Raw genomic sequence first — 24,702 nt, forward strand, 5'->3', positions numbered from 1 at the left:
GGAAGGTGCCTCTCAGTGGCCCCCAGGAGAGAGGGGAGGGTGGTGTTGGGCGGCAATGATGCTGGGGTCCCGCGGGGAGGGGGTGGGCGGCAGGGGCGGGGCGCCTGGGCCTGCGGATCCCGGCGGGTGGGCTGCAAGGCAGCGCTCTGGGACCCCTGGTTTTCTAACTGGGAGCAGAGATGGAGAGAAGTGAGGACCAAGGCCCTGGAGGGAGGGGGAGCCCTGCAGGCCTGGGGACTCCCGGGGCCTCCTGTGAGGTGTAACCGGACCCCTCTGACCTGCCTGACGAGGGGCATGCTGTCCTGACCCTGGGCCTATTCCTCCACCTCCCGGGGGGCCCATCCTTTATATAAGGCCGCAGCAGGCTGGGCCATAGCCCGTGGCCATGGCCTTCACGGACCTGCTAGACAGCCTGGGTGGTGTGGGGCGGTTCCAGCTCGTCTACTCGGCCCTGCTGCTCCTGCCCTGCAGCCTGCTGGCGTGTCACAACTTCCTGCAGAATTTTACGGCCGCTGTGCCCGGCCACCACTGCCGGGGCTCTGCCAACCACACCATGGCCGCCACCAACCACAACCACTCGGGGGCCTGGCTAAGGGCCACCGTACCCCTGGACCAGCTCGGGGCCCCTGAACCATGCCGGCGCTTCACGGAGCCTCAGTGGGCCCTCCTGAGCCCCAACACCTCTGTCCACGGGGCAGCCACGGAGGGCTGCAGGGACGGCTGGGTCTATGACCTCAGCACATTCCCGGCCACCATCGTGACGGAGGTTCGCAGGGGAGCCAGCGCGGTGGACGGGTGGGGGGGCTGCTGCCCGAGGCCGAGGCTGGAGCGCCCCTCTCCCTCTCTCTCTCCCCTGCAGTGGGATCTGGTGTGTGAGGCCCGCCCCCTCCGCGACCTAGCTCAGTCCATCTACATGGCCGGGGTGCTGGTGGGCGCCGCCGTATTCGGCAGCCTCGCGGACAGGTGAGCCTTGACGGGGAGGGTCCTGGCCACCTGAGCCTCTTCATTCATTTTACTTTATTGACGCTGATTGGTAGAGAGATGACGCATTCGCATGGTTCACCGTTCTAGAAGGTGTGGGAGAGTCTGCGGGGAAGCGTCCCTTTCCCGCGGCTGTCCCACCGTCCACTGATTTCTAGAGGGCAGCCTGGTTTCTGTGTCTCTTTCCAGATATATTTTATGATTCTTTAGAAGTTTTTATTTATTTAATTGACACAGAGAGAGGGAACCCAAGTAGGGGGAGCAGGAGAGGGAGAAGCAGGCTTCCCACCAAGCAGGGAGCCCGATGCGGGGCTCCCTCCGGGGACCCTGGGATCATGACCTGAGCCGAAGGTAGGCGCTTAATGACTGAGCCACCCAGACGCCCCAATATTTCATGATTTTATGTCATCCGTGCCACCAGGTACATATGCTCTGTCTCACCTTTGTCGTGCCAATGCTGGTGCACCCCACGGGTGCTTCGGGACCTGGCTTTTACTTCCCCTCGAGGCCTCTGCATGTTCCTTTAGAAAAAACTTTCTGGTCCTCCCTACTGTCCCTGCTGAAATTCTATGGTATGGATGACCAGAATGAAGCAGAACGGCCCCTGAGGGTAGCCGGCAGCCCTTCTAGAGGGACCCCAAGAAACCCAGCCCGGCGCTTGGCCATGACGGAGTCGGCTCCGCACCTCCTGTCCTCTTTCTCCCACCTCCCAGCTCGTCCACCCCTTCCCCCTCCCCATCTCCCCTCCCTCCCTGCCAGTTCCAGAGGGCCCCCCCACACCGGGCTCTGTGCTTTAGGCCCCTCGTGGGCAGCTCCACCATGACCGTGGCCGTACTAGGTCATGGCACAGCCTGCCCTTCCTGTGGACGAGCTTGTCTCTTACCCACGGTGTCGCGTTTGTCACCAGCCCCCAGTGCAGGACGGTTACTTACCTAGAGGTGATCGAGGCACGTTTGCGTCAGAGAATGAACGCGTGAACGAGTGAATGGGTCAGGGGGTGAGCAGCATGCGGCCCCCTTCCCAGCCGCGCCAGGGCTCTGGCCCCGGACCCTCACGCATACATGGGGCAGGGCCAAGGCCGGACCAGGATAACCCTGGTACCCTGAATCCTGACCTTCGACCCATTTGTGCTGTGACAAGCCCCTGTCCCACCCGGACCTCCCCAGCACGACCAGCTCAAATGAGGACTCGACCCTGGGGTCCTGCTCCCACTGGCCCCTGAGTCCTGGTGTGAGGCCTCCGACCAGCCAGAAGCTCCCTCAGGGGACCTTCTGACCACAAGCCCTGAAGATCAGGAGCTGGGTTGGGGGAGGGGCTGATACACTCTTTGAGTGAAGGAACAAAAGACAAAAGATAAGTCTTGGGGCGCCTGGGTGGCTCAGTGGGTTAAAGCCTCTGCCTTCGGCTCAGGTCATGATCTCAGGGTCCTGGGATCGAGTCCCGCATCGGGCTCTCTGCTCAGCAGGGAGCCTGCTTCCCCCTCTCTCTCTCTGCCTGCCTCTCTACCTACTTGTGATCTCTCTCTGTCAAATAAATAAATAAAATCTTAAAAAAAAAAAAAGAAAATATGTTAAAAAAAAAAAAAAGACAAGTCTTCGTGTCCAGTTTTCCCTCCCTGACCCTCAGCCGTCAGCGCCTTTGTCCTAGCAGGTGCCCCTGGCTCTGTTGGAGAGACTGGCCTGTGGGAGCCGCTTCCTCTCTCCCTCCCCCGGCAGCCCCCAGGAGGGATGCGGCTGCTGCCCCCGGAAGCTAACCCCAGCCCGGTGCCCGGCTCAGGCTGGGCCGCAAGGGCCCCCTGGTCTGGTCGTACCTGCAGCTGGCAGTTTCCGGGGCCGCCACCGCCTACTTCGGCTCCTTCAGTGCCTACTGCGTCTTCCGGTTCCTGATGGGCATGACCTTCTCTGGAATCATCCTCAACTCCCTCTCCCTGGGTGAGTCCAGCCAAGGAGGGCCCTGGCGGGGCGGCCGGCTTGCGGAACTGGGGGTCGCACCCAATCCGTGGACGTCTTTTCTGTTGTGTTGGGATGCACGTCCAGTGACTTCCACTCAGAAACACCCGCCACCCCCACCCCTTCCCGGGCTTCTCTGGTGATCTGGGCTCTCCCCACCGGCCGTGAGCCGTGGACCCTGGTGGCAACGTGTCCCTCCATATGCTGAGAGGCTTGGGTTGTTTCCTGTGCGCTATAGTCCCCAGGAACCACTTAGTAAGCACCTACTGTATGCCAGGCTCAGTGTGGGGTCACAAAGGGAGCCGAGATGCAGTGGTCCCCAAGGCTCCAGGCTGTCCTAAGATGCTGTGGCTCCAAAAAGGGCAGGGCTCACCCAGGCTCCTTAGCCCCATGGTGGAGACCTGGCCCCTTGGGAGCCAGATGGGAATGTCCCCCACGCCCAAAGTGACAGGGTCAGTGCTCACTCCAGGCTGGTTTCCGGCTGCTGCTGGTTGCTCCGGCACGGAGCGCCATCAGGCAGTAGAAAGCCCATGATGCCCACAGGCTGGCCACCGGCTTGTGCTAAGGGCTTAGTTTGCACCTGGGACACTATCAGGCTCAGGGAGGGTCTGAGGGATCCAGACACTGCTGCCGAAGACGGGATGGGTCCTTCATTTCAGGGATGGGGGAAAATCTTAGGGCTGGAGAACCAGGCCGCACCAGGCTCGCACACCTGACATCCCCCTCTCTGAATCAGGACCCTGAAGGTTGTCGATCTCACGCATGATCCCCATAAATCCCAGCCCACTTGCCTCAGCCTCCAGGGCGGGCGCCCAGCCACAGCTGGTGGGATCGGAAGGCGGGATCGGCCATGCACAGTCCGTGTCGTGCTAGAGTTGCGTCTGTGAGACACACCCCCTACAAACACACAAACTCTCCTACCTGTGCACGCACCCATATACGCATATCTCTGCGCATGCACACACACACACACACACACACACACACCCTGTACTACCACTACATACCAGATGCGGTTCTGAGCGCCAGAGATGGAACAAGGTACAAAGCAGATTTCTGGTCCCACGGAGCCTCTGTTTCGTGCAGGAAGAAAGCCGCAGGAACAAGCGGCTTATACAGTATGTGCGAAGGGCACCCATGCTGCAGAGGAACCTAAAGCCCAGAAAGGGAATGAGCGAGCAGGGAGCTGGGGGGACGGTGGAGCGGCCGGGGAAGTCCTCGCTGAGAGGGTCACTGGGCAGAGCTTGCAGGAGGGAGGGAGTGTGCCCCGCGGCTATCTGGGAGAGGAACATTCCAGGCAAAGGCCCTGAGGGGTGTGTGTTTCTAGTGGGGTCAAGATGAGGGGGTTCTTTTTTTCTTTTTTCTTTTTTTTAAAGAATTTATTTATTTATTTGTCAGAGAGAGAGCGAGTGCGAACAGGGGACCAGCCGGTGGAGGGAGAAGCAGGCTCCTCGCTGAGAGAAGGAGCCAGATTCAGGACTCCATCCCAGGACCCCCGATCATGACCTGAGCTGACGGCAGGCGCTTAACTGACTGAGCCACCCAGGCCTCCCGAGGAGGGGTTTTTTGTGGCGGGAGGGTGGGAAGCAGGGAGTGGAGTGGTGACAGGTGAGGTCAGGGAGTTTGGGGTGCAGGTCCTTAGGGCCTGTGACCACTTACAGACTTTGGCTTTGACTCTGAAAGGCAGGAGAACCTGGAGGACCCCAAGCCGAGGAGAGGCCTGACCTGATCTGACTGAGTGTTTGCCACCAGGGCAGCCAGTTCCAAGCCTCATGCCTCCCCGCCAGCCAGCGGCAGAGTGGCTTGGCTGCAGGGGTGGGGTGGGGAGGTGAGGGGAGTGGCTAGCTACTCCCTCAGGAGCGTGCTAGCAGGAAGGGCTCAACCGGATTCTGTTGGTAGAAGCAACGGGATTTGGTGATGGACGGGGCGCAGGAGCTGCCTGCTTCTGGGAAGGGGAAGTGTCCTCGTTAATGGGCTACGGTTGCCTTGGAAGAGCGGGTGTGATTTCTTAACCAGTGCCCCATGCATGGACAGCTAGGTTGTTTCCAAGTTCTGCTATTTACAAAAAAACATATAATTAAGAGCCATCATATTTCCTTTCCTACCAACCATTTATATCTTTTGCCTGGTTTTTGTGGGCTTTTTCTTTTTTTGTTTTTTTCTTTTCTTCTCTCTCTCTCTCTCTTTTTTTTTTTTTTTTCCCCTTTTGGTGGTTTTCCTATAGATATATCAGAGCCCTTTCAATATTAAGGAAATGTACCTTTTATCTATATTTTGAGTTGCAAAGTTTTTGTTTGCATGTTTTTGTTGACATTATGACTTGATTTATGGTGCTTGTTTGTTTTTGTTAAAGCCAGTCAAGGTGTTTGTTTTTATATGCAGACAGTCTTATTTTTATAAAGTCAAGCTTGTTGATCTTCCCGTTCATTGCTTCTGGTTTTTTTTTTTTTTTTTTTTTTTTGGGTTTTCTGGCATTCTTAGAAAAGATTTTCCTGACTCTAAGATTGAAAAAAAATTACCATGATTTTTTCTAACATTCTTGTGGTTTAATTGGTTATATGTATTTTTTATTTTTTTAAAAGATTTTTTAAAAATTTATTTGTCAGAGAGAGAGAACACAAGAAAAGGGAACAGCAGGCAGAGGCAGAAGCAGGCTCCCCACTGAGCAAGGAGCAGATGCAGGGCTCAATCCCAAGACGCTGGGATCACTACCTGAGCTGAAAGCAGATGCTTAACCGACTAAGCCACCCAGATGTCCCTTACTGGTTGTATTTAGTTCTTTGGTGTACCTGTGTCTCAGGAGAGCTCTGGAAAAATTTCAAGTGGCCACAGAGTCGCTATGAGGGCACAGGTGCATTAGACAACCTTGGGGGCTGTGGTGCCACTGATCCTGCCCTGATTCCCTCTGCAGTCGTGGAGTGGATGCCTACCCGGGGCCGGACCGTGGCGGGGGTCTTGCTGGGGTACTCCTTTACCCTGGGTCAGCTCATCCTGGCTGGAGTGGCATACCTGATCCGCCCCTGGCGGTGGCTGCAGTTTGCTGTCTCTGTTCCGTTCCTCATCTTCTTCCTCTATTCTTGGTACGTCCCGACAAGGAGGGGGGTGGGAGGGTGCCCCTGTGTGACTGAGCCTTGCCGGGGATGGTGGGGACTTGAAAGGGGGTGGATGCTTGTGGGGACCACGGGCTCACGGGCATTGCCCACGGCTGTCAGGAAGCTCTGATAAAATCCCTTCCATTGATGTAGGGCTCCAGAACTTTCCAGTGGTTTTGCTTTGCTCGTCAGTTCCTTTGCAACTCCCAACAGGAGGGGAACTGAGACATAGCCCAGAGAGGGCCATGGCTTATTCAAGCCACACGGCAGGGTCAGAACCAGATTCAAAACTGAATCTGTGACCGTTTTTTAAGTGCCTTTCAGTGGGTCCCTGTCTGCTGTGCTTTGGGAAAGGGAAGCTGGTGTGTCCCCAGTCTTCCTGAGTCTGGAGGCGGCTGGAAAGGAAAAGAAGGTGCATTTGCGTTTGGAGAATGGAAGGTGCTCTACTCACCCCTGCTGTCCTTCATCTTCTCTTGGTCCCAGGTGGCTGCCGGAGTCATCCCGCTGGCTCCTGCTGCACGGCAGGTCGCAGTTAGCCGTGGAGAACCTGCGGAAGGTGGCCGTCATGAACGGGAGAACACAGGAAGGGGAGAGGCTGACCAAAGAGGTAGGCAGCAGGGCTGGAAGAAAGGGGAGGGACCGTTTCTAATCTGGCTGGTGGCCTCAGGATGTGCCAGGACTCAGTAGCTTGCCGGGACGCGCCCCACCATCCAGGTGGAAAGGCTGGGAGTGAGGAGAGAGGGAAGACTTCTGGGGAGGCGAGAAGGCATAACCATCGAAGGGCTGGGCGGTCTGCGAGAAATCATCTAACTGCTTTGTTCATCGGTCCATCCATCTCTGCCATGGGGAAATAACCCCATTCCCATGGAATTGCCGAAATTTAAATAAAATAATAAAGTGAAAATATTGAAGTAGAAGCCGTAAGAGGAAATTATCAAAGAATCAATAATAAAGGTACCCTTACGATAAACACCAGCATCAGAGAATTACCATTTGTAAGATCGTCACCATTTATTATGAGTAAGTAGGGTTTCCTCGAGCCCCGTGCTAGGCACTCTGCTGAGGGCTTTATGTCCGTAATCTCATTTAATGTGTTACTTTTGTGGTTGAGGAGGCCAAGTTTGAATGGGCCGGGTCATTTGCCTAAGAACACACAGTGGAAAGTGGCAGAACCGCTCCGAACCCCTGCCCTTAACCACGACCCGGGCCTATCTCAGAGTCTCTGCTGGGAGTGAGGAGTGAGGGTCCCTCCAGAACCATAGGTGGCGATTTCAGCCTAATCAGCAGGCAGCTCAGGAGCCCTGGGACTCACACTGGAGCCTCTGCTTCATCCCAAAGCTCTGGAAACAAATCTGTTGAGAGCCATCAGTCCCAGGATGCAGAGACTAGAACCAGCCATCTTGCCGGGGACCGCAGCCTTGACCTTCCTCTCCCCAGATGAAGGGACTCCTTGCAGGAAAACAGGGTCCCAGACCCTTTCCTTTTGCTGATCAAACTTCCCTTGTCCAGGTGGTGAACTCCTACCTCCAGAGTGAGATCGCAAGCGTGCGCACCTCTAACTCGGTCTTGGACCTCTTCCGAACCCCGGCTATCCGGAAGGTCACGTGCTGTCTCATGGTGGTCTGGTAGGTGATGTGCTCGAGCCCACGTCTTTGACCTGAGGCAGGGCCAAGCCTCTTATCGCCACTTCCAAACTCTGTTCTCAAATACTCTTAATGCAATGAGCAGGTGAGCCTCGTGAATTCGATCTTGTTCTCTACCCTTTCTCTACGGTTCTCTGGCCCTCTGCTCAGTGCTAAGATGTGGTCATAGATGAGACATTTGTGCTGACCTGGGGACCCCACATCTGGACAGTGTGTCTCACCTTGGTGGGGGTGGGGGCGCCCATTGGAATCACACATGCAGCTTTTCCAAAATGCACCTTGTCCCCTCCTGATAGGCCCTTGGGGCTCTCCAGGAGATTCTGGGAAGTGTCCAACTCCGGAGACATACTTGTGGGTCAGGAAGGGACAGACCAGGAGACAATAATGTCTATGAGGTATGACAAGTGTCCTTACAGCAGTTCTGACTGGAGCTGCTGAGCACATCATGCAGGAGATGGCGTCTAAGTGGGTTTTACAAAAAACGGTTGTGGAGTTTGCCAGGGGACCAGGAAGGAATTCAGAGCGGCTATCTAGATAAACAGGAAGTGTAAATCGGATCAAACCACAAGGACAACTTGTTCCCATTAGCACAGACTGGAGCTGGCAAATTCTAAGATGAGGAATGGATTTAGAAAGGGGGTAGAGGGTATTTTACGGACCAGGATATGTAAATAGTAAGGGTTGATATTTGTGAAGTACGGAACACAGGCTACAAGTCATCTGTTCTCAGGAGGACACCCAGCATTCTTGTTCAGTGGTTACCAGCCAGGCTATGGTAGATGACCAGATGACCTGGGTGACCTTGAGTGAGGCAGCCAGCCTCCTGGTGCCACAGTTTCCAGCTTAGATGCCTACCACTAAGGTCCTTTTGAGAACTAAATGTTTAGACATGTAACCCCCCACACCTGGCAGAGTTAAGTGCTCAGGTAGAGTCTAGTCTCTGATTTAAGTTTGGAGCTGTGTCCCCTATGCACTGGAAATGGGATTGTCCACCACTCTGGACCTTTGGAGGGCTTCTGCCCTGGGCAGCCAGAGGGCTCCTCAGAACCCAAGTTGGGGCGCACCCCCTGCTTCGCTCTCCTCTTCCCACTGGGAAGAATCATCATGAATGAAAAATTCCAGGGTTGAAAGTCCCCTCTTGGATCCTTCTGGAGAGAATAAGCAAGGCCCGTTTCTGTTTGAAGGAAGGAATTCGGGCAGCTAGGGACTGGGTCAGCCGGATGGAGTTTCTGCAGGCAGGTGGGGAGATTTGGGAGGAGGAAGAAGAATTTTGAGGAACTGGTAGGCTTTCACAAGCTCCTGTTGTAAATGCCTCCCGTAATGTGGATTTCTTTTTCTCTACTGGTTGGTTGTTTTTTTATTCCTAAATTACAAAACCACTGCATACTCATTGGGAAAAAATTTGTTTTTTCAAACAACCCAGAAATGTAGTGACAGGGTCATGTATTGGTTGTGAGGCTTGACTCAAGTGTAGTTCAATTTAAAAAACAAGACAAAACAGGGGCGCCTGGGTGGCTCAGTGGATTAAGCCTCTGCCTTCGCCTCAGGTCGTCGCCCAGGGTTCTGGGATCAAGCCCTGCATCGAGCTCCCTGCTCAGCAGAGAGTCTGCTTCTCCCCGTCCCTCTGCCTGCCACTCTGCCTACTTGTGCTCTCTGTCTCTCTCTGTCACATAAATAAATAAAATTTTTAAAAAATTAAAAACAAAATAAAAATTAAAAACAAGACAAAACAAAAGGCAGGACTCTGGAATCCGACTGCTTGGATTTGAATCTCAGCTCTGCCACTTATCTGCTCAGCTCTGTCTGTGTTGTCTTGGGCGAGTTCCTTAATCTCTCTGTGCCTCAGTTTCCCCACCTGTAACACTAATATCATAATAGTACCTACCACATAGGGCGGTTGTGGAGATTAGAAACATTCACGTATAGAACAGTATCTTGGTAAACTCAAGACTTGTACCTGTTATCACTGTACTGAAGAAAACCGAATGCTTCTCCTCCCACTCCGCTCGCCCCACCCCCCCAGCAGCAAGCCCTGCCAAGCACGAGTCCGTATCCTTCCAGACCTTTGTACACAGAAGACGCCACATGTATTCTTTTTTTTTTTTTTTTTTTTTAAAACCAACAAACCAGAAAGGCAGGCAGAGAGAGAGAGGAGGAAGCAGGCTCTCTGCTCAGCAGGGAGCCTGATGTGGGACTCGATCCCAGGACCCTGAGATCATGACCTGAGCTGAAGGCAGTGGCTTAACCCACTGAGCCACCCAGGCGCCCCGCCACATGTATTCTTACAAAAATGGGTCAGTACCACACATATCCGCTACTTGCTTCTAATAACGCAACCATCTCTGTAAATATCTTTGCGTGTTACACGAACCCAGACCTGCCTAGGGTCAACAAGAATAACTGTATCAGCTTTCTAGAAGGGTCTTTTCTTCTCCGTCTCCCCGACTCAAGTAGCTGGGGGTAGGTGGGAGGAAGGGAGGCGTTTCTCAGTAAGCACTAAGGGAGCAGAGGCCGGGGTCCTGCTTGGAGAGAGCCCCCTGCCAAATTCCATTTTTCCACCTCCCTCTGCCCCCAGATGTCCCAGAGCTTGTGTCGACATGAGGTGTTGCAGGGAAACGTAGCCAGGCCAACCCGCCGGGTGCATGAGGGCCTGTCCCACGCTTTTATTGTTAAGTGGGCTCAATGACACCTAACGAAGTGTGGCATCGCGATGGCTGATCGCCGTGCAGTTTAGTGCCTGCTTCCTGCTTCGGAAGGCTGAGTAATTGCCCGCATTCCCCACGTGCTGTTTATCTACCCATCAGTTGATGGACACTTGGGCTTGCTGCCACCTTTCCGCTCTTGTGAACAATGCTGCTATGAACACGGATGTACAAATAACTCTTTGAGACATTGCCACAGGGACATTTTAAATTTCTCTAGAGCTCCCCCCCCCGCAGTGTGGGAATTCCAGACCTTTGCCATCAGATTGACTGTAAACCCCACCTGGGCAGAAGCAGCCATCTACAGGTGCAAACTTCTCAGTAAACATTGGGAGACACTGTGAGGGTCCGACGGGGTCTTCGCCTGGTTGGAAGGCTCTCGTTTTCTCCTTCCAGCTCTTAGATGTGAAGCTCAGATCAGCCACTGGAGGGAGGAGGAGGGGCTGGAGCAGTGCAGATAGGGAAAAACACTCACCCTCCGGAGCCCACATTTGGACTCGGGGAGCAGGTGCTTAAGCAGGGACATGGAGGGAAGGTAGTCTGGGCTCTAAAACCCAAGTCAGAGACTTAGATTTGGTGAGGGGAAGGGGAGGGGCATGTTAAATTGAGGGGATTTTCACTCCCTGAAAATGGAGTCCTATGTCATTCATCCTGTGCGCCATCCCCTGGGTCCAGAACTGTGGACCTTGGGCTGAAGCAGGACCGTTCTGCTGCATCTTCCAGGTTCTCCACCTCCATGGCTTACTACGGGCTGGCCATGGACTTGCAGAAGTTTGGACTCAGTGTATACCTGGTGCAGGTCCTGTTCGGGGTCATAGACATCCCGGCCATGCTGGTGGCCACCACCACCATGATTTATGTGGGCCGCCGGGCCACTGTGGCCTCCTTCCTCATCCTGGCTGGGCTCATGGTGATCGTGAACATGTTTGTGCCCGAAGGTGAGCCATCTGCTCTTGCTGTGACTGCCCGGGAGTCTCGGGTCTGGTGAGCCTTGACTACAACAAGGGAACAGGACTGAGGGTTGTTCTTCAGGATCTGGAAAGGAAGTGACTATCTATTAGCAGAGTTTTTACTAAGCACTCAGGGCTCAGTATCAGGCTCACGGTGGAGAATTGGCAGAGACATGAGTCCTTTGCCCCCAAGGCATTTACCATCTTGTCAGGGAGATCAGGTTGATGACCTTTGAAATCCCCAGTGCCCAGGGGTTCCAGTGTCAAGGAATGGGACCCAACTGTAGGTATCTAATAAACAGTCCAGTGATTCCAACAAGAAGCCGGGGTTGAGTGTCAAGAGTCCTAGAGCTTGTGGGAAGCCAAGGGCTCATGGCCTTGGGCAACTTGTCTGATTTCTCAGTGTCTTATTACCTTCCTGTGGAATGGTACATTACTACTATTGGTATTTTGACATATTTTCTTCCAATCTTTTCTTCTTTTTGTAGATTTTGTATTTGACATAATTGAGATAATATTATATGTGTGTATACATATGATTATATTTATATGTATGTGTATATCTTATTTATATATATAAAATATATCCTATTTCACTATATAACATAAATGTGCTTTTTCATTTTATTTATTTATTGTTATTATTATTTTTAAAGCTTTTTTTCATTCAGTTTAGAGAGAGTGCCAGAACATGGTAGGAGGAGCAGAGAGGGAGGGAGAAACAGACTCCCTGCTGAGGAGGGTTGACCCCAGGACCCCAAGATCATGACCTGAGCTGAAGTCAGTCGCTCACCCGAGCCAACCAGAATCCCCTATTTATTATTATTATTTTTTAAGTAGACTCCATGCCCAGTGTGGAGTCCAGCGTGGGACTTGAACTCAAGACCCTGAGGTCAACACCTGAGTTGAGACTGAGAGTTGGATGCTTAATGGCCTGTGTCACCCAGGCGCCCCGAGATGCTTGTTCCTGTTCATACAAATGTCCCATGACCCCAGTGTTGTATTACTGTATGACAATTCATCCAGATTGGTGTTTCACAACTCTGGCTGCTTGTTGGAATCTCCGAGGGACCTTGAAAGAAATACCCGAACTTGAGGCTCTCCCCAAGAGGCTTTAAGGTCATGGAGAGGGGGTAGGGTCCAGGTGTGGGTATCTTTTACGTCTTCCCTCCTGGACCCAGCGTGCAGCTGGAGGATGTACCATAATTTCCTTGACCGTTGCTTGGAGGTTGGGCGTGCCGTGGGGGTTTTACTGTTCATAACCAACAGCAGGACAAGTTAATAACGGTAAGAGCAAACATTGAGTGAGCGCTGAGCCTTTTGCACTCCTAACGTCATGGAAACTTATGACAACCCGGTGAAGCAGGTGCTGATATTTTCCTCATTTTATGGTTGAGGATACCAGAGAGGTTAAATGCAAGTGACCAAGATCACCCAGCTGGCTCAGAGCTGGGGTTTGAACCCAGGCCTCACTCCAAAGTTTGTCTTGCCTCAGAAAGGGGAAAGGGAGGCAGAAGTGAGAGAAGGGCAGGGTGGGGCGTTCCGGGGCCTCGGGGGGCAACATGAGGTGGTGCGGATTCCGATCCGTGCCGCCCGCTGCTTGGCCTCCCTCCTCCCTTTTCAGGCTCTGAGCCTCAGCCTTAGCCTCTTTCCCATATCCCATCCTCTCCCGAGCACCCCTGCTCCCACTGCTACCCCTCTGCCTCCCTGACCCCTTTGGGGCTCTGAGCTTTCCCTAACCCCCGGCTCTGTCCACCTCTCTACAGATATGCAGACCCTGCGCACGGCCCAGGCAGCACTAGGCAAAGGCTGCCTGGCCAGCTCGTTCATCTGTGTGTATCTGTTCACTGGAGAGCTGTACCCCACAGAGATCAGGTGGGTCCATGGGGTGAGGGGAGCAGAGCAGCACCTGCCCCAAGCTGGGAGACCCCAGAGCCCCAGGCCTTAGCACCTGCTGAGTTTGGTGAAGCAGGCCCCTCCTCCTCTCCATCTGCCCCCTGGCACGCGGGGCCTGGCCCTCTAGGCAGTCTGGGCCACAGTCACTGACCAGTCTGCACTTTTTAGGCAGATGGGGATGGGCTTTGCCTCGGTCAGTGCCCGCTTTGGGGGTCTGGTTGCACCCCTGATCACCACGCTCGGGGAGTTCAGTGCCATCCTGCCCCCCATGGGCTTTGGGGCCACTTCGATCCTGGCTGGACTGGCTGTCTGCTTCTTGGCTGAGACCCGCAACGCGCCCCTGCTGGAGACCATCGAGGCCATGGAGAGGAGGTAAGAAGCCTCTGGGCATGGTGGGGTGGGGGTGGGGCCAAACAGACTGCAGGTTCCTGTGAAATGACTTGGGGCCATGAGGGTCCTCCCGCTGCAGTATCAGTGTCATGGTGGGTGGGTGAGAGCCACACCGGGAAGCCCAGCCTCGCCCACCCACCTTTGTCTAAGAGGCTTGGCTTTCATCAAGGACAAACCCAACCGTGAATGGTCACACAGAACAAAGAATAAATTGGAGACCAGGCAAAACAGGGAATGAGTTGAGGTCAAGCCTGGCAGAGACGTGGGGATGATGGTTTGTAGGGAGGAGAGGTGCCACATTCGGAAGCAAAGACAGGCCTGTGTGGCTGCCGGGGTGGCCTTCCAGATTGGCCCAGAACAACAGAAAGGGAGACGTCCCTTAATGACTTTTGTCATATTGTCAGAGAGGAAAAGCGCTACCAGTTCTCTGGGGAAAGTGGAACTTTCCTCAACAATTAACACTGGAAGAAATTTCTCTCATGGATCTCCTCAGGGCGGTCACTGAGTAAGGTGATGTCCTTGAGGATCTTTCTGAAAATGCGGTGGACTTGGTGCGTTTCCCAGCAAGAGTGGGGTCACCAAAGACCCTTGGTTGTGGGGAATGGGATGGGGTAAGGGAACAGGGCCTGAGGCTGTAGCTTTCTCGGGGTCCAGCTTGATCTGGCAGCTGGAGCCGTTGCTCTAGGGACTTGCGAGGTGGACTGTGTTTGAAATCCTAGCTCTAGAAAAATCTCAGTAATGCCAAATGAATTCGAGTTTTGGGTAACAGAGCTCCCTTTGATCCTGCCGGGAACATTTATTATAAAGCTACTGTATGTTGTTACAGATGTGAACCAATTACATGATGGAGACCATTTACTAAAACTAATTTAATTTAATTTATTGAGAGAGAGAGAGTTCAGGGGGAGAGGGAGGGAGAGAGAGAATCTCAAGCAGACTCCAGGCCGAGCACGGAGCCAGACATGGGGCTCAACCCCATGAGATCCACAACCTTGAGATCACGACCTGAGCCAAAATCAAGAATCCGATGCTTAACTGACTGAGCCAGCCAGGCGCCCCTAAAAATAATTTTATTTTTTTTAATTGTTGAGGGGCACCTGGGTGGCTCAGTTGGTGAAGCATCTGCCTTTGGGTGAGGTCATTAACCCTGGGGTCCTGGGATTGAGCACCAAGTTGGGCTCTAGGCTCCGTGCTCAGCTGGGAGTCTGCTTCTCCCTCTGTCTGCCGCTTCCCCTGTGTTCTCACTCTGTATCAAATAAGTAAGTAAAATCTTTATTTTTTAAAAGATATTATTTATTTACTTGAGAGAGAGAGAGCAAGAGAAGGGAGAAGGTCAGAGGGAGAAGCAGACTCCCCGCAGAGCTAGGAGCCTGACGTGGGACTCGATTCCGGGACTCTGGGATCATGACCTGAGTCGAAGGCAGTGGCTTAACCAACTGAGACACCCAGGCACCCCAGTAAGTAAAATCTTTAAAATAAAATAGAATAAAATAGTTGGGAGAAAGCCATTCTTTCTCACAACGATTTGCTGATCAGATCTGACCTAGCTGGTCCTACAGGAGCCTGGTCATCCCAGGGGGTGTGGAGACCTTGACCACATGGGGAAACGAACCAACATCTAAAAACAGAGTGTTCTCTGAAGCTTCACAAATGCTGCAGAGTCATCTCAGATTTTGTATGGTTTTATCATTTATTTTTTAAATTAACGTATGTTTGAGGGCGTTTGCGTCTGTGTCTGTGTGTTGAGCGAGGTCTGGGGCAATCTCAAACATATCCTCTTTGTCTGAACCCTGGGGGAGAACGTTGTCAAGACCCCTCCGCCAAATACTCTAATGTGTAATTCTCTCCAACAAGGATGTTCTGTTACACAACCTCAGTGGAGCCATCCCAGTCAGAAAGCTAGTATTGATAAATGATTTCCATTTAATCCTCTGGCCTTGGTCAAGTTCTGCTTGTCTTCCCCACCCCCATCCCTGGCCCCACCCCCAACATCCTATAGAACAAGAGGATGTGGTTCGGAATCAGAAGAGGCATTTAGACGTTGTATTTCATTTGGGCTGGACAAAGTCCTCCGGTGTTCTTGGACCCTCTAGACTCCAACAGTTAGACAAGGTTTTATACTAGGAAGGACAAGTGTGAGGTCATAAACCACACTTATAAAGGGCTTTCAGGAGATGAAGGATACAAAACAGTTAAGAGGGAAAAAAATGCAGGCAACCATCAGGAAGGCCCAGGGTATCCTGGTGCACCACCCAGGGGTCCTGTCTGCCCTCTGGTCTCTGTCACAGCCTGTCAGCATGAAAGGGAGATACCGAAATCTCAGGGAAGCCTAGACACATACACCTGTTGAGGGGTTTTCTCGGTATCCCATTGGTCACAGCTAAAATCAGGTTGTAGAACCAGGTAAACCAACTGCAGACCATAAGTTCATAATTTTCAACACACCATACTAGATGGGCTGGGAGAGGTGTCCTTCAGAGGGAGAGTCCCACTTTGACAGCACCTGATCAATTACTGGCTGGTCCATTTCATCCTTGCTGTGGTTGATGGTCAGTGTCTTGGCCCCAGGTGTCTTTGAAGTTGAACACGGAGCTGCCACAGACTAGCTATGAATTCACCATGACCTTGACCATTTTGAAGATGCCAGACCAGTTGTTCTGTAGATTTCCCCCCGGTTTGGGGTTTTCCGATGTTACCGGTTGCAGCTTAGACATCTCTGGCACGGTTATCACAGGCGTGAGCCCGAGTCCTGCTCATTGTATCCCACCAGCTGGTACAAATTTCTGACTTCTGTGTTCTTTCTCGATTCTTTCAGTATGTCCTTGTTTTCTGGATAGTCTAGCTCATTTCCCCATAGCTATCTTGGCAGCAACCCTTTCCCTGACTACTTGGTTCATTTTAAGAAAGATTGGTATTTAGAAGCCAAGGTCCTTGGGGCGCCTGGGTGGTTCAGTTGATTAAGGGTCTGCCTCTTGATTTTGGCTCAGGTCACAGTCTCAGGGTTGTAAGATGGGCCCCCGCCATTGGGCTCAGCAGAGCGTCTGTTTGAGATTCTCTCTCTCCCTCTGCTCCCCCCCCACCCTTCTCTCTCTCTCAAATAAATCTTAAATTAAAAAAATCCAAGATCCATGTATGAGGGACTCATTATTATGGGTTTTTTCCTGCTCTCAAGCCCTCTCAGCAGACAGAAGTAGGGAATATATGAATATACAGATAGATACAGAGAGCAGTACATCCTTTTTTTTTTTATCTGTAGATCGTACTGAAAACCACGAGTCACACCATTACTTCCAACTCCAATCCAACAGCACCCACCACCAGGTTTATCCCAGTTTGGTCCCTTTTCATATTTTTTTTATAAAGATTTTATTTATTTATTTGACAGAGAGAGATCACAAGCAGGCAGAGAGGCAGGCAGAGAGAGAGAGGAGGAAGCAGGCTCCCCGCCGAGCAGAGAGCCGGATGCGGGGCTCGATCCCAGGACCCTGAGATCATGACCAGAGCCGAAGGCAGCGGCCCAACCACTGAGCCACCCAGGCGCCCCAGGTCCCTTTTCATATTTAACTCCCTTCTCTGACAAGGAGAAACCTGCCTTCCCTCCGCCTTAACCTAGTTGCCTAACTCATCAATCCCCCAGCATGTAACCCATCCCTCTCCTCCACGGACCCCTCTACACCCACCCTGGGCTCCAAAGGTCCATCCTGGGCCCTCTATGTGGACACCTACCTTGCTTTGCCCCACATGATGGCTTTAAGATCGAATTGTTCAGGAAGAGAAGGGAAGAAAAGTTTTTCCATATATACTTGATGAGGTTGTCATTGTCATCAACAGATAAAGGGCAATCCCCCTGACCTCCCCACTCCGCCAACCTCACATGCCTCTAGATGCCCCCTTGAGATTATAGCAAGTATAACAAGGCCAAAAGGTAGACGAGCCACATTCAGAGCCTGTTTGCATCTCGTTTAAACTTTTGCATAAGAAATCTAAAGCTGTGACTGATTTTTTTGGTTAAGATTGTGTTTATTTATTTGAGAGAGAAAGAGAGCGCATGAGCGGCAGGAAGGGCAGAGGGAGAGGGTAAAGCGGACTCCCCACTGAACACAGAGCCTGATGGGGTCCTGGGGCTCAGTCCCAAGGTCCTGAGATCATGACCTGAGCTGAAGTCAGATGCTTCCCTGTCTGAGTCACCCAGGCGCCCCTAAACCTGTGATTTATTAAGGAGGAAATAGCATGATGCTTTTTTAGCAAATAGAATGGGCTCACATCTTGGCGAACAAAACCTGCTCTTGGGTTGGAGCTGGACGAGCAGTTGCTTTGGGACAGTTTCTCAACCATTTCTCATTATCACCGCTCCCCTCCCCACTGCGGGGACTTTTCTATATATACATTTCTTTCCCCCTAATCACACCCCCACCCTTCCAATAACAATGTAATACCACAGATACACTGTGTTTCTGTTGACTTACTGTGGCCCTTTGGAAGGCCACAAACCATTTAATATCCTGGATTTTTTGTGTTCCCCCTCCCCCCACCAGGAACCAGTTTTTGCCTCCTGGGAACAACATCACCCCTGTGAAGAATGAGTGTTCTTCATGATTACCTGTTCCAACAGACATGGGACCTCTTGCAGTTAGGATTTTTTTTTTAAGATATTTATTTATTTATTTATTTGAGAGAGAGAGAGAGAGAGCTTGAGATGGGAGAAGGTCAGAAGGAAAATCAGACTCCCCATGGAGCTGGGAGCCCAATGCGGGACTTGATCCCAGGACTCCGGGATCGTGACCTGAGCAGAAGGCAGTTGCTTAACCAACTGAGCCACCCAGGCACCCACAGTTAGATTTTTAGAGCCCCTGAGGGGCTTATAATCAGATAAAAAATTTAATATGCTCCTGCATGATTCTCAAGGGTTCTGGTCCATGTTCTTCTTTAATAACCTGTCCGGGGTTCTTTTTGACAATTCCCCCATAACCAAATAAGAGACAGAGACGACTCAACTTGTTTTGGTTTTGTAGGAAATGGTGATGTTGGGGAACAGGAGGCAAGAAACAGCCTCTGTCGAGTCAATCAAGCGGAATTTTCTTTTCTTTTCTTTTCTTTTAAGACTTTATTTATTTGACACACAGAGAGAGATCACAAGTAGGCAGAGAGGCAGGTAGAGGGGGGGGGGAAGCAGGCTCCCCACTGAGCAGAGAGTCCGATGTGGGGCTCAATCCAAAGACCCTGGGATCATGACCTGAGCCGAAGGCAGAGGCTTTAAACCACTGAGCCACCCAGGCGCCCCTCAAGCGGAATTTTCGACATCTGAACAATAAGGATTCAAGAACTGCTCAGCCCATTTCATTTTTCTCCATTTCTAATTTCATCAAATAATTGTGAGTGCTAGTCCCAGGCCTGAGGTGTCAAGGATTTTTTTTTTTTTTGAAGTATGCAGGTCACTTTTTTTAAAAAGATTTTATTTATTTATGTATTTGTCATAAAGAGAGAGAGAGCACACAAGTAGTCAGAGAGGCAGGCAGAGGCGGAGAGAGAAGCAGGCTCTCTGCTGAGCAAGGAGCCCGATCCGGGACTCGATCCTAGGACCCTGGGATCATGACCTGAGCCGAAGGCAGCAGCCTAACCCACTGAGCGACCCAGGCATCCCGCTGGGGTGTCAAAGATTAAGATGAGAAGAAAATGTCTTTCCAAGGTTCACGTTACCCATCTCCAAGATGGCGGCAAACCAAGAGGGATTAGCGGTAACACACCTTCTACTACTGGTTCCTGGGTTATGTAAAGATGTAAGGGAACCTTCTCCGTTTTTACTTCACAGGCTGCCAAAAATCCATTTGTTAATGAATAATTTCTATGTAAATTGTTCCTATCCTTCATTAATCACAAGACCAGATACTGTTTTTCCAGAATGGTCTGTATGCCTGGTGTGGGGCCGGGTCAGCCTCTGTGATCCAGCTGGGCTTATGCCCCAGTTTGTTGGGGCAACACAGCAAAGGAAGAGTGGACTAACCCTGCTCAAAAAATCCTCTTCTGTAAGAATAGAACATTCACAAAAGAGGAAATGCTGATAGAAAATAAACAGAGGAAAGCTATTCACGTCAGTCATAATCAAATAAATGTAAAATACAATGGGAAAGAGGTCATTTTTAAATACCCAATAAGGAAAACGTTTAAAACATAGTAGTAGTCAAGGAAGATGTATAGACAGGAAGGAGGAAACTCCTGCAAGTTTCTGGAAGTTTCTTTGGCTTTACTGATCATGAGATGGCAAATTTTCATATACTTCTAAGTAGCAACAACATTTGCAGGACTCTGCACTAAGCAAAAAAGCTGAAATGTGGACAAAGGCTATTGACAAGGATATTCATCACCATATTTAATACGCCCGGAAAAAAATGTAAACTCTCCAGCTCTCCAACAATTTCAATCAATTATAATATACCGCGCAATAGTAAACATTATGTTGATGAAGACTTTTTTTTTAAGATTTTATTTATCCACTTCACAGAGATCACAAGTAGGCAGAGATGCAGGCAGAGAGAGAGGGGAGCAGGCTCCCTGCCGAGCAGAGAGCCGGATGTGGGGCTCGATCCCACGACCCCGAGATCACGACCTGAGCCGAAGGCAGAGGCTTTACCCACTGAGCCACCAGGCGCCCCGATGAAGAGTTTTTCAAGGCCTGGGGAATGTTTATACTATATTTTTAAACAGTATATTAAAATCAATTATGATATTTCCTAATTATGTCAAGAAATAAGAGACTCGGGGAGCCTGGGTGGCTCAGTGGGTTAAAACATCTACCTTCGGCTCAGGTCATGATTCCAGGGTCCTGGGATCGAGCCCCACATCGGGCTCTTTGCTCCATAGGGAACCTGCTTCTCCCTCTCTCTGCCTGCCTCTCTGCCTGCTTGTGATCTGTGTCTGTCAAATAAATAAATAAAATCTTTAAAAAAAAATAAAGAAGAGACTCAAGGGGCGTCTGGCTGACTTAGTGTGTGGAACATACAACTCTTGATCTTGAGGTCATGGGTTTGAGCCCCACATCGGGTGTGGAGATTACGTAAGTAAGTAAGTAAATAAATAAAATAAAAATAAACTTCAAAAAAAAAAAAGAAATAGAGACTCGCAAGAAAGAAATATCTTAAAAAGAAATATCTTAAAATGGTGACAATCGGTGCCGCAAGGTATGAGTGAGAATTTTTTTCCTGGTTACTTTGCTTTTTTTTTTTTTTTTTTTAAAGATTTTATTTACTTACCTGACAGAGAGATCACAAGTAGGCAGAGGGGCAGGCAGAGGAAGAGAAAGAAGCAGGCTCTCTGCTGAGCAGGGAGCCCGATGTGGGACTCGATCCCAGGACCCTGGAATCATGACCCGATCCAAAGGCAGCCGCTTAACCAACTGAGCCACCCAGGCACCCCCTGGCTACTTTACATTTTTAAAAATTATCTCCAGGGATACCTGGCTGGTTCAGTCGGAAGAACACGAGACTCAGTCTTGGGGTCCTGAGTTTGAGCCCTGCACTGGATAGAGATTAGCTAAATGAATAAAACATGAAAAATATTTTAATAGGAAAATTATCTCCAAATTGTCTATATTGAGCAGGCTTTCTTTGGTAACCAAGGTGGAGAGGCACACAATGAAAATAATTATAAGAATTCAGTTAGGTCGGGGCACCTGGGTGGCTCAGTCATTGAGTGTCTGCTTTTGGCTCAGGTCATGATCCCAGGGTCCTGGGATCGAGCCCCGCATCAGGCTCTCTGCTCGGCAGGGAGCCTGCTTCTCCCTCTCCCACTCCCTCTGCTTATTCCCTCTCTCGCTGTATCTCTCTGTGTCAAATAAATAAATAAAATATTTTAAAAATTAAAAAGAAAAAAAAAAAGAATTCAATTAGGTCATTTCCCAGGCACAGGGAAGCCCTTCTCAAGACCCAGAAGCTAGGGATGGGTCTGGGAAGAGGCTAATGCTCCTTAAAGCCTGCCAAAATGGTGGAAAGACCCAGATGAGAGGCCACAGGGCCTGGACAAATTTGTGAGGCTCCAGTTAGTGACCTTCCATGGAGTTTCTTCCACTGGTAGTGGGGGCTTAGAGAGGTGAGGGGTGGGGGATGGGTTGCAGGCTTTCAGCAGGAGGTCTGACGCTCCACCAAGACTAAAGCCCAGTCCATTGGTCAGCTGGGACCTCCTGCCACCGTCTCACGCATGGTGAACACCAGCTGCATGGCTGACCCCAGTACACTTTTATTTTATTTTATTTTATTTTTTTAAAGATTTTATTTATTTATTTGACAGATGGAGATCACAAGCAGGCAGAGAAGCAGGCTCCCCGCTGAGCAGACAGCCCGATTCGGGGCTCGATCCCAGGACCCTGGGATCATGACCTGAGCTGAAGGCAGAGGCTTTAACCCACTGAGCCACCCAGGCACCCCCCCCCCAGTACACTTTTAATGCTTATTGTATTATATTCCAGAATTTAAGAAAAAAAGAACATGGATTTCAGGTCCCACAACAGGCCTTCTGGTCATCTTTGCTCATATGATAAATTTTTAAAATGGTGTTGTTGAGCCAGTCTAACCATTGAATCTGGAGAATGTCTGCCTCTGGGTTTTTAGGAATTGTCTTTGGAAGGGATGGGGAATCCATGGGTGGGAGCTGAGGAGACAGAGGCAGGTGGGACAGGCTTCTATCCCTCAGCCCCCACCCGGCAGGCACACAATGGGTAAAACCAATAAGCTGAATGGACCCAAGAGACAGAGTCAGAAAGGCTACAAGGCTTCAAGTGCAGAAAAGAGAGACATGGGGGACAGCAGAGGGAGTAGAAAGAGACGTTTCTTTGGGATTATGTGAAGAGATAATCACACCCAAAAATGGCTTAAACCATTGGACTAAAAGGTTAGAAATAAAAGAGTTACAATCCAGGATGAAAACTCTGATTAAACATTTGGAACATTGAAAATGTTCTCAAACCGGAGCCAGCGAAAATAGACTAGAGAAATTGATGAGAGGTGTAAATGATGAAAACAAGAAATAAATGAAGACTAACAAAATTATGCAGAACAAACCATTCTCAGGCTGCACAATTCCAGGATGAAATAAAAGGGACCAAAACACGAATTATTTCAAAAACCGAGGAATACAATCAAAAAAGGCAAAACTGCCCCTGTTCAAAGGATGGAAAGCCCCATGGGGCAGCCCTCATACCGTTTGGGAGGCCCAACCCCTGACTTTCCTCTCTGCTCCTGCCTGACTGATTCTCTACCCGGGGCAGAGGGAGAAGGGCCTTGGCAGTGCCCGGTCCCCCCATGGTCTCTGGGAGTGTCCTTGGTCCGCAAGGGACCCAGGCCCAGCCCCAGCATGTTCAGTGAGCCTGGTGCCCCATTAACCAGTTGAGAGACCTTGGGTGTGTGTCTGGCCTCGAATCTTCGTTGGAAAACTTTTTAACCTTGCAGTCTTTCCCTGAGGGGCCCCCATGAGGACTAGGGGAAGGGCCGCTGTAGCTTCTACCATCCTTGGGGGTTTGCAGACAGTAGAGACCCAGGTCTTGAAGGCTGTGCACACACCGCCTACTTCTTGCCACCTCCTTTCTGCCTTTTTGTCTTATTTTTCCATTTGCCTTTTCATTTCAACAGAGTCAAAGGAGGTCTTTCCAAGAAGGATGAAGAAGAGAAGAGGGAAGAAATTTCTCTCCAGCAGCTAGGAGCTTCTCCCCTCAAAGAAACCATCTAAGCAGCCAGAAGCCTAGTGCTGGCTCACAATACCTCTTTGGGTGTCCAGACACCCCCACGGCTATTCCTGATGCTGATGGGGGTGAGGTAGGCCAAGGACCATCAAGACTCTTCGAGTCCATCCCAAAGAGCCAGGCACAAACCAGCGCTCTGGTTCCTGAAAAGAAACTGACCACCAGCAGCCGACTGGCATCACAAATGTGTAGAAAGTCAAGAGAGACCCTGTCCAGGTGCCAAACATTGTGTCTTTGCAAGGTTAGGGTGGCTGACATTTGTGCCCCTGGTTGTCCCTGGGATGGCCCCCCCAGCTTGTCCTTGCGAACTCACTCTGCTCCACTCCTTTGGCATTTACTCTGTCTTGCCCATATATGCAATTAAACTCTTTTCTCCTAGTTTGTATGACTTCCCTTCTCGACTAGCAAATGTGGGATTTGCACGTGGCACATGCTTAGTAAGTAGTTAGTTGAATATGTGATGAAATTGGACTCAGGCACTGGATGGAGACCTCTACCCCTCCCGCGCATTCCTGGCAATACCACCTTGCAGAAACAGGATGTGGCTTGGTTCTCCAAACATCTCACAGGGAGGTGAATTCCTGGTATCCCTCTGACTTCAGATCCATTCCCAGTCCAGATGTTGGACAGGTGCCTGCACCCCTGACCTTGGCCTTCATTGTCATTCAGATTGGATTCATGAAGGATTCAAATCCTGGTTCACTGAGTAGTCTTGAGCAAACTTCCCTGTCTGATCCCTTCCTAATTCCCTTCTGGAATTACCAGAGAATCGATGAGATCAGGGTTCCACCCCTAAAGCTCTAGAAAAAAGGGCAATCTGGGAAAAAAGTAAGAATATCACAGTTTGGGCAGGAACCACTGCAACATGTCATTTCGCCAAGGTCAAGTCTTTCAGCAGCTTACACTTTGGAACAGAGCTTGGAGAATCCTCCAGAAAGCTGTCCCAAGGCATGAGCCCTGATGCACCAAAGCCTCAGTTCCTCCCATAGATCTCACCTCTCATTCAGCGATCTTTGATGTGAGTTTCCTTTCTGAGTTGTTCTCAACCCACAGCCCCCAGCGGATCAGTAATTTGAAAGGCAGCAGGCTGCTGTCATGCCTTAAGATCCGCCATGACAGTCCCCGCCTCCAGGTAGCAGCATTCCCTGACCTTCCCTGCCTGCCTCTGGGTGATTCTGCCCTCACCGTTCGTGACGGATTCATTACAGGCTGATCTAGCCTCGTGGCTCCTTGAAGACAGTTATGTCAACTTCGTGTGTAGCTACCATGGTCCACTCAGCAGGAACTCAGTTCATGTTGCTGGAGTAGATGAAATGGTCATGAGGATTTTTTTTTTTTAAGTGACATGTAGGACACCTGGGTGGCTTGGTGG

General features: G+C 50.8%; 1 protein-coding gene across 1 annotated transcript; it reads left to right on the plus strand.

The window, feature by feature from the left end:
• Window positions 1–132: 132 nt before the first annotated feature.
• LOC122913103 (solute carrier family 22 member 20) lies at window positions 133–24,702 on the plus strand. Its single transcript, XM_044259650.1, has 10 exons — window positions 133–766; window positions 860–963; window positions 2,758–2,912; window positions 5,842–6,010; window positions 6,506–6,629; window positions 7,532–7,647; window positions 11,091–11,305; window positions 13,084–13,192; window positions 13,382–13,585; window positions 23,221–24,702. Exons 1-10 carry the CDS (start codon window positions 386–388, stop codon window positions 23,315–23,317), a joined length of 1,674 nt encoding a protein of 557 aa, XP_044115585.1. The 5' UTR covers window positions 133–385; the 3' UTR covers window positions 23,318–24,702.

This window comes from Neovison vison, chromosome 7 (assembly GCF_020171115.1).
Source record: "Neovison vison isolate M4711 chromosome 7, ASM_NN_V1, whole genome shotgun sequence".
Lineage (NCBI taxonomy): Eukaryota > Metazoa > Chordata > Mammalia > Carnivora > Mustelidae > Neogale > Neogale vison.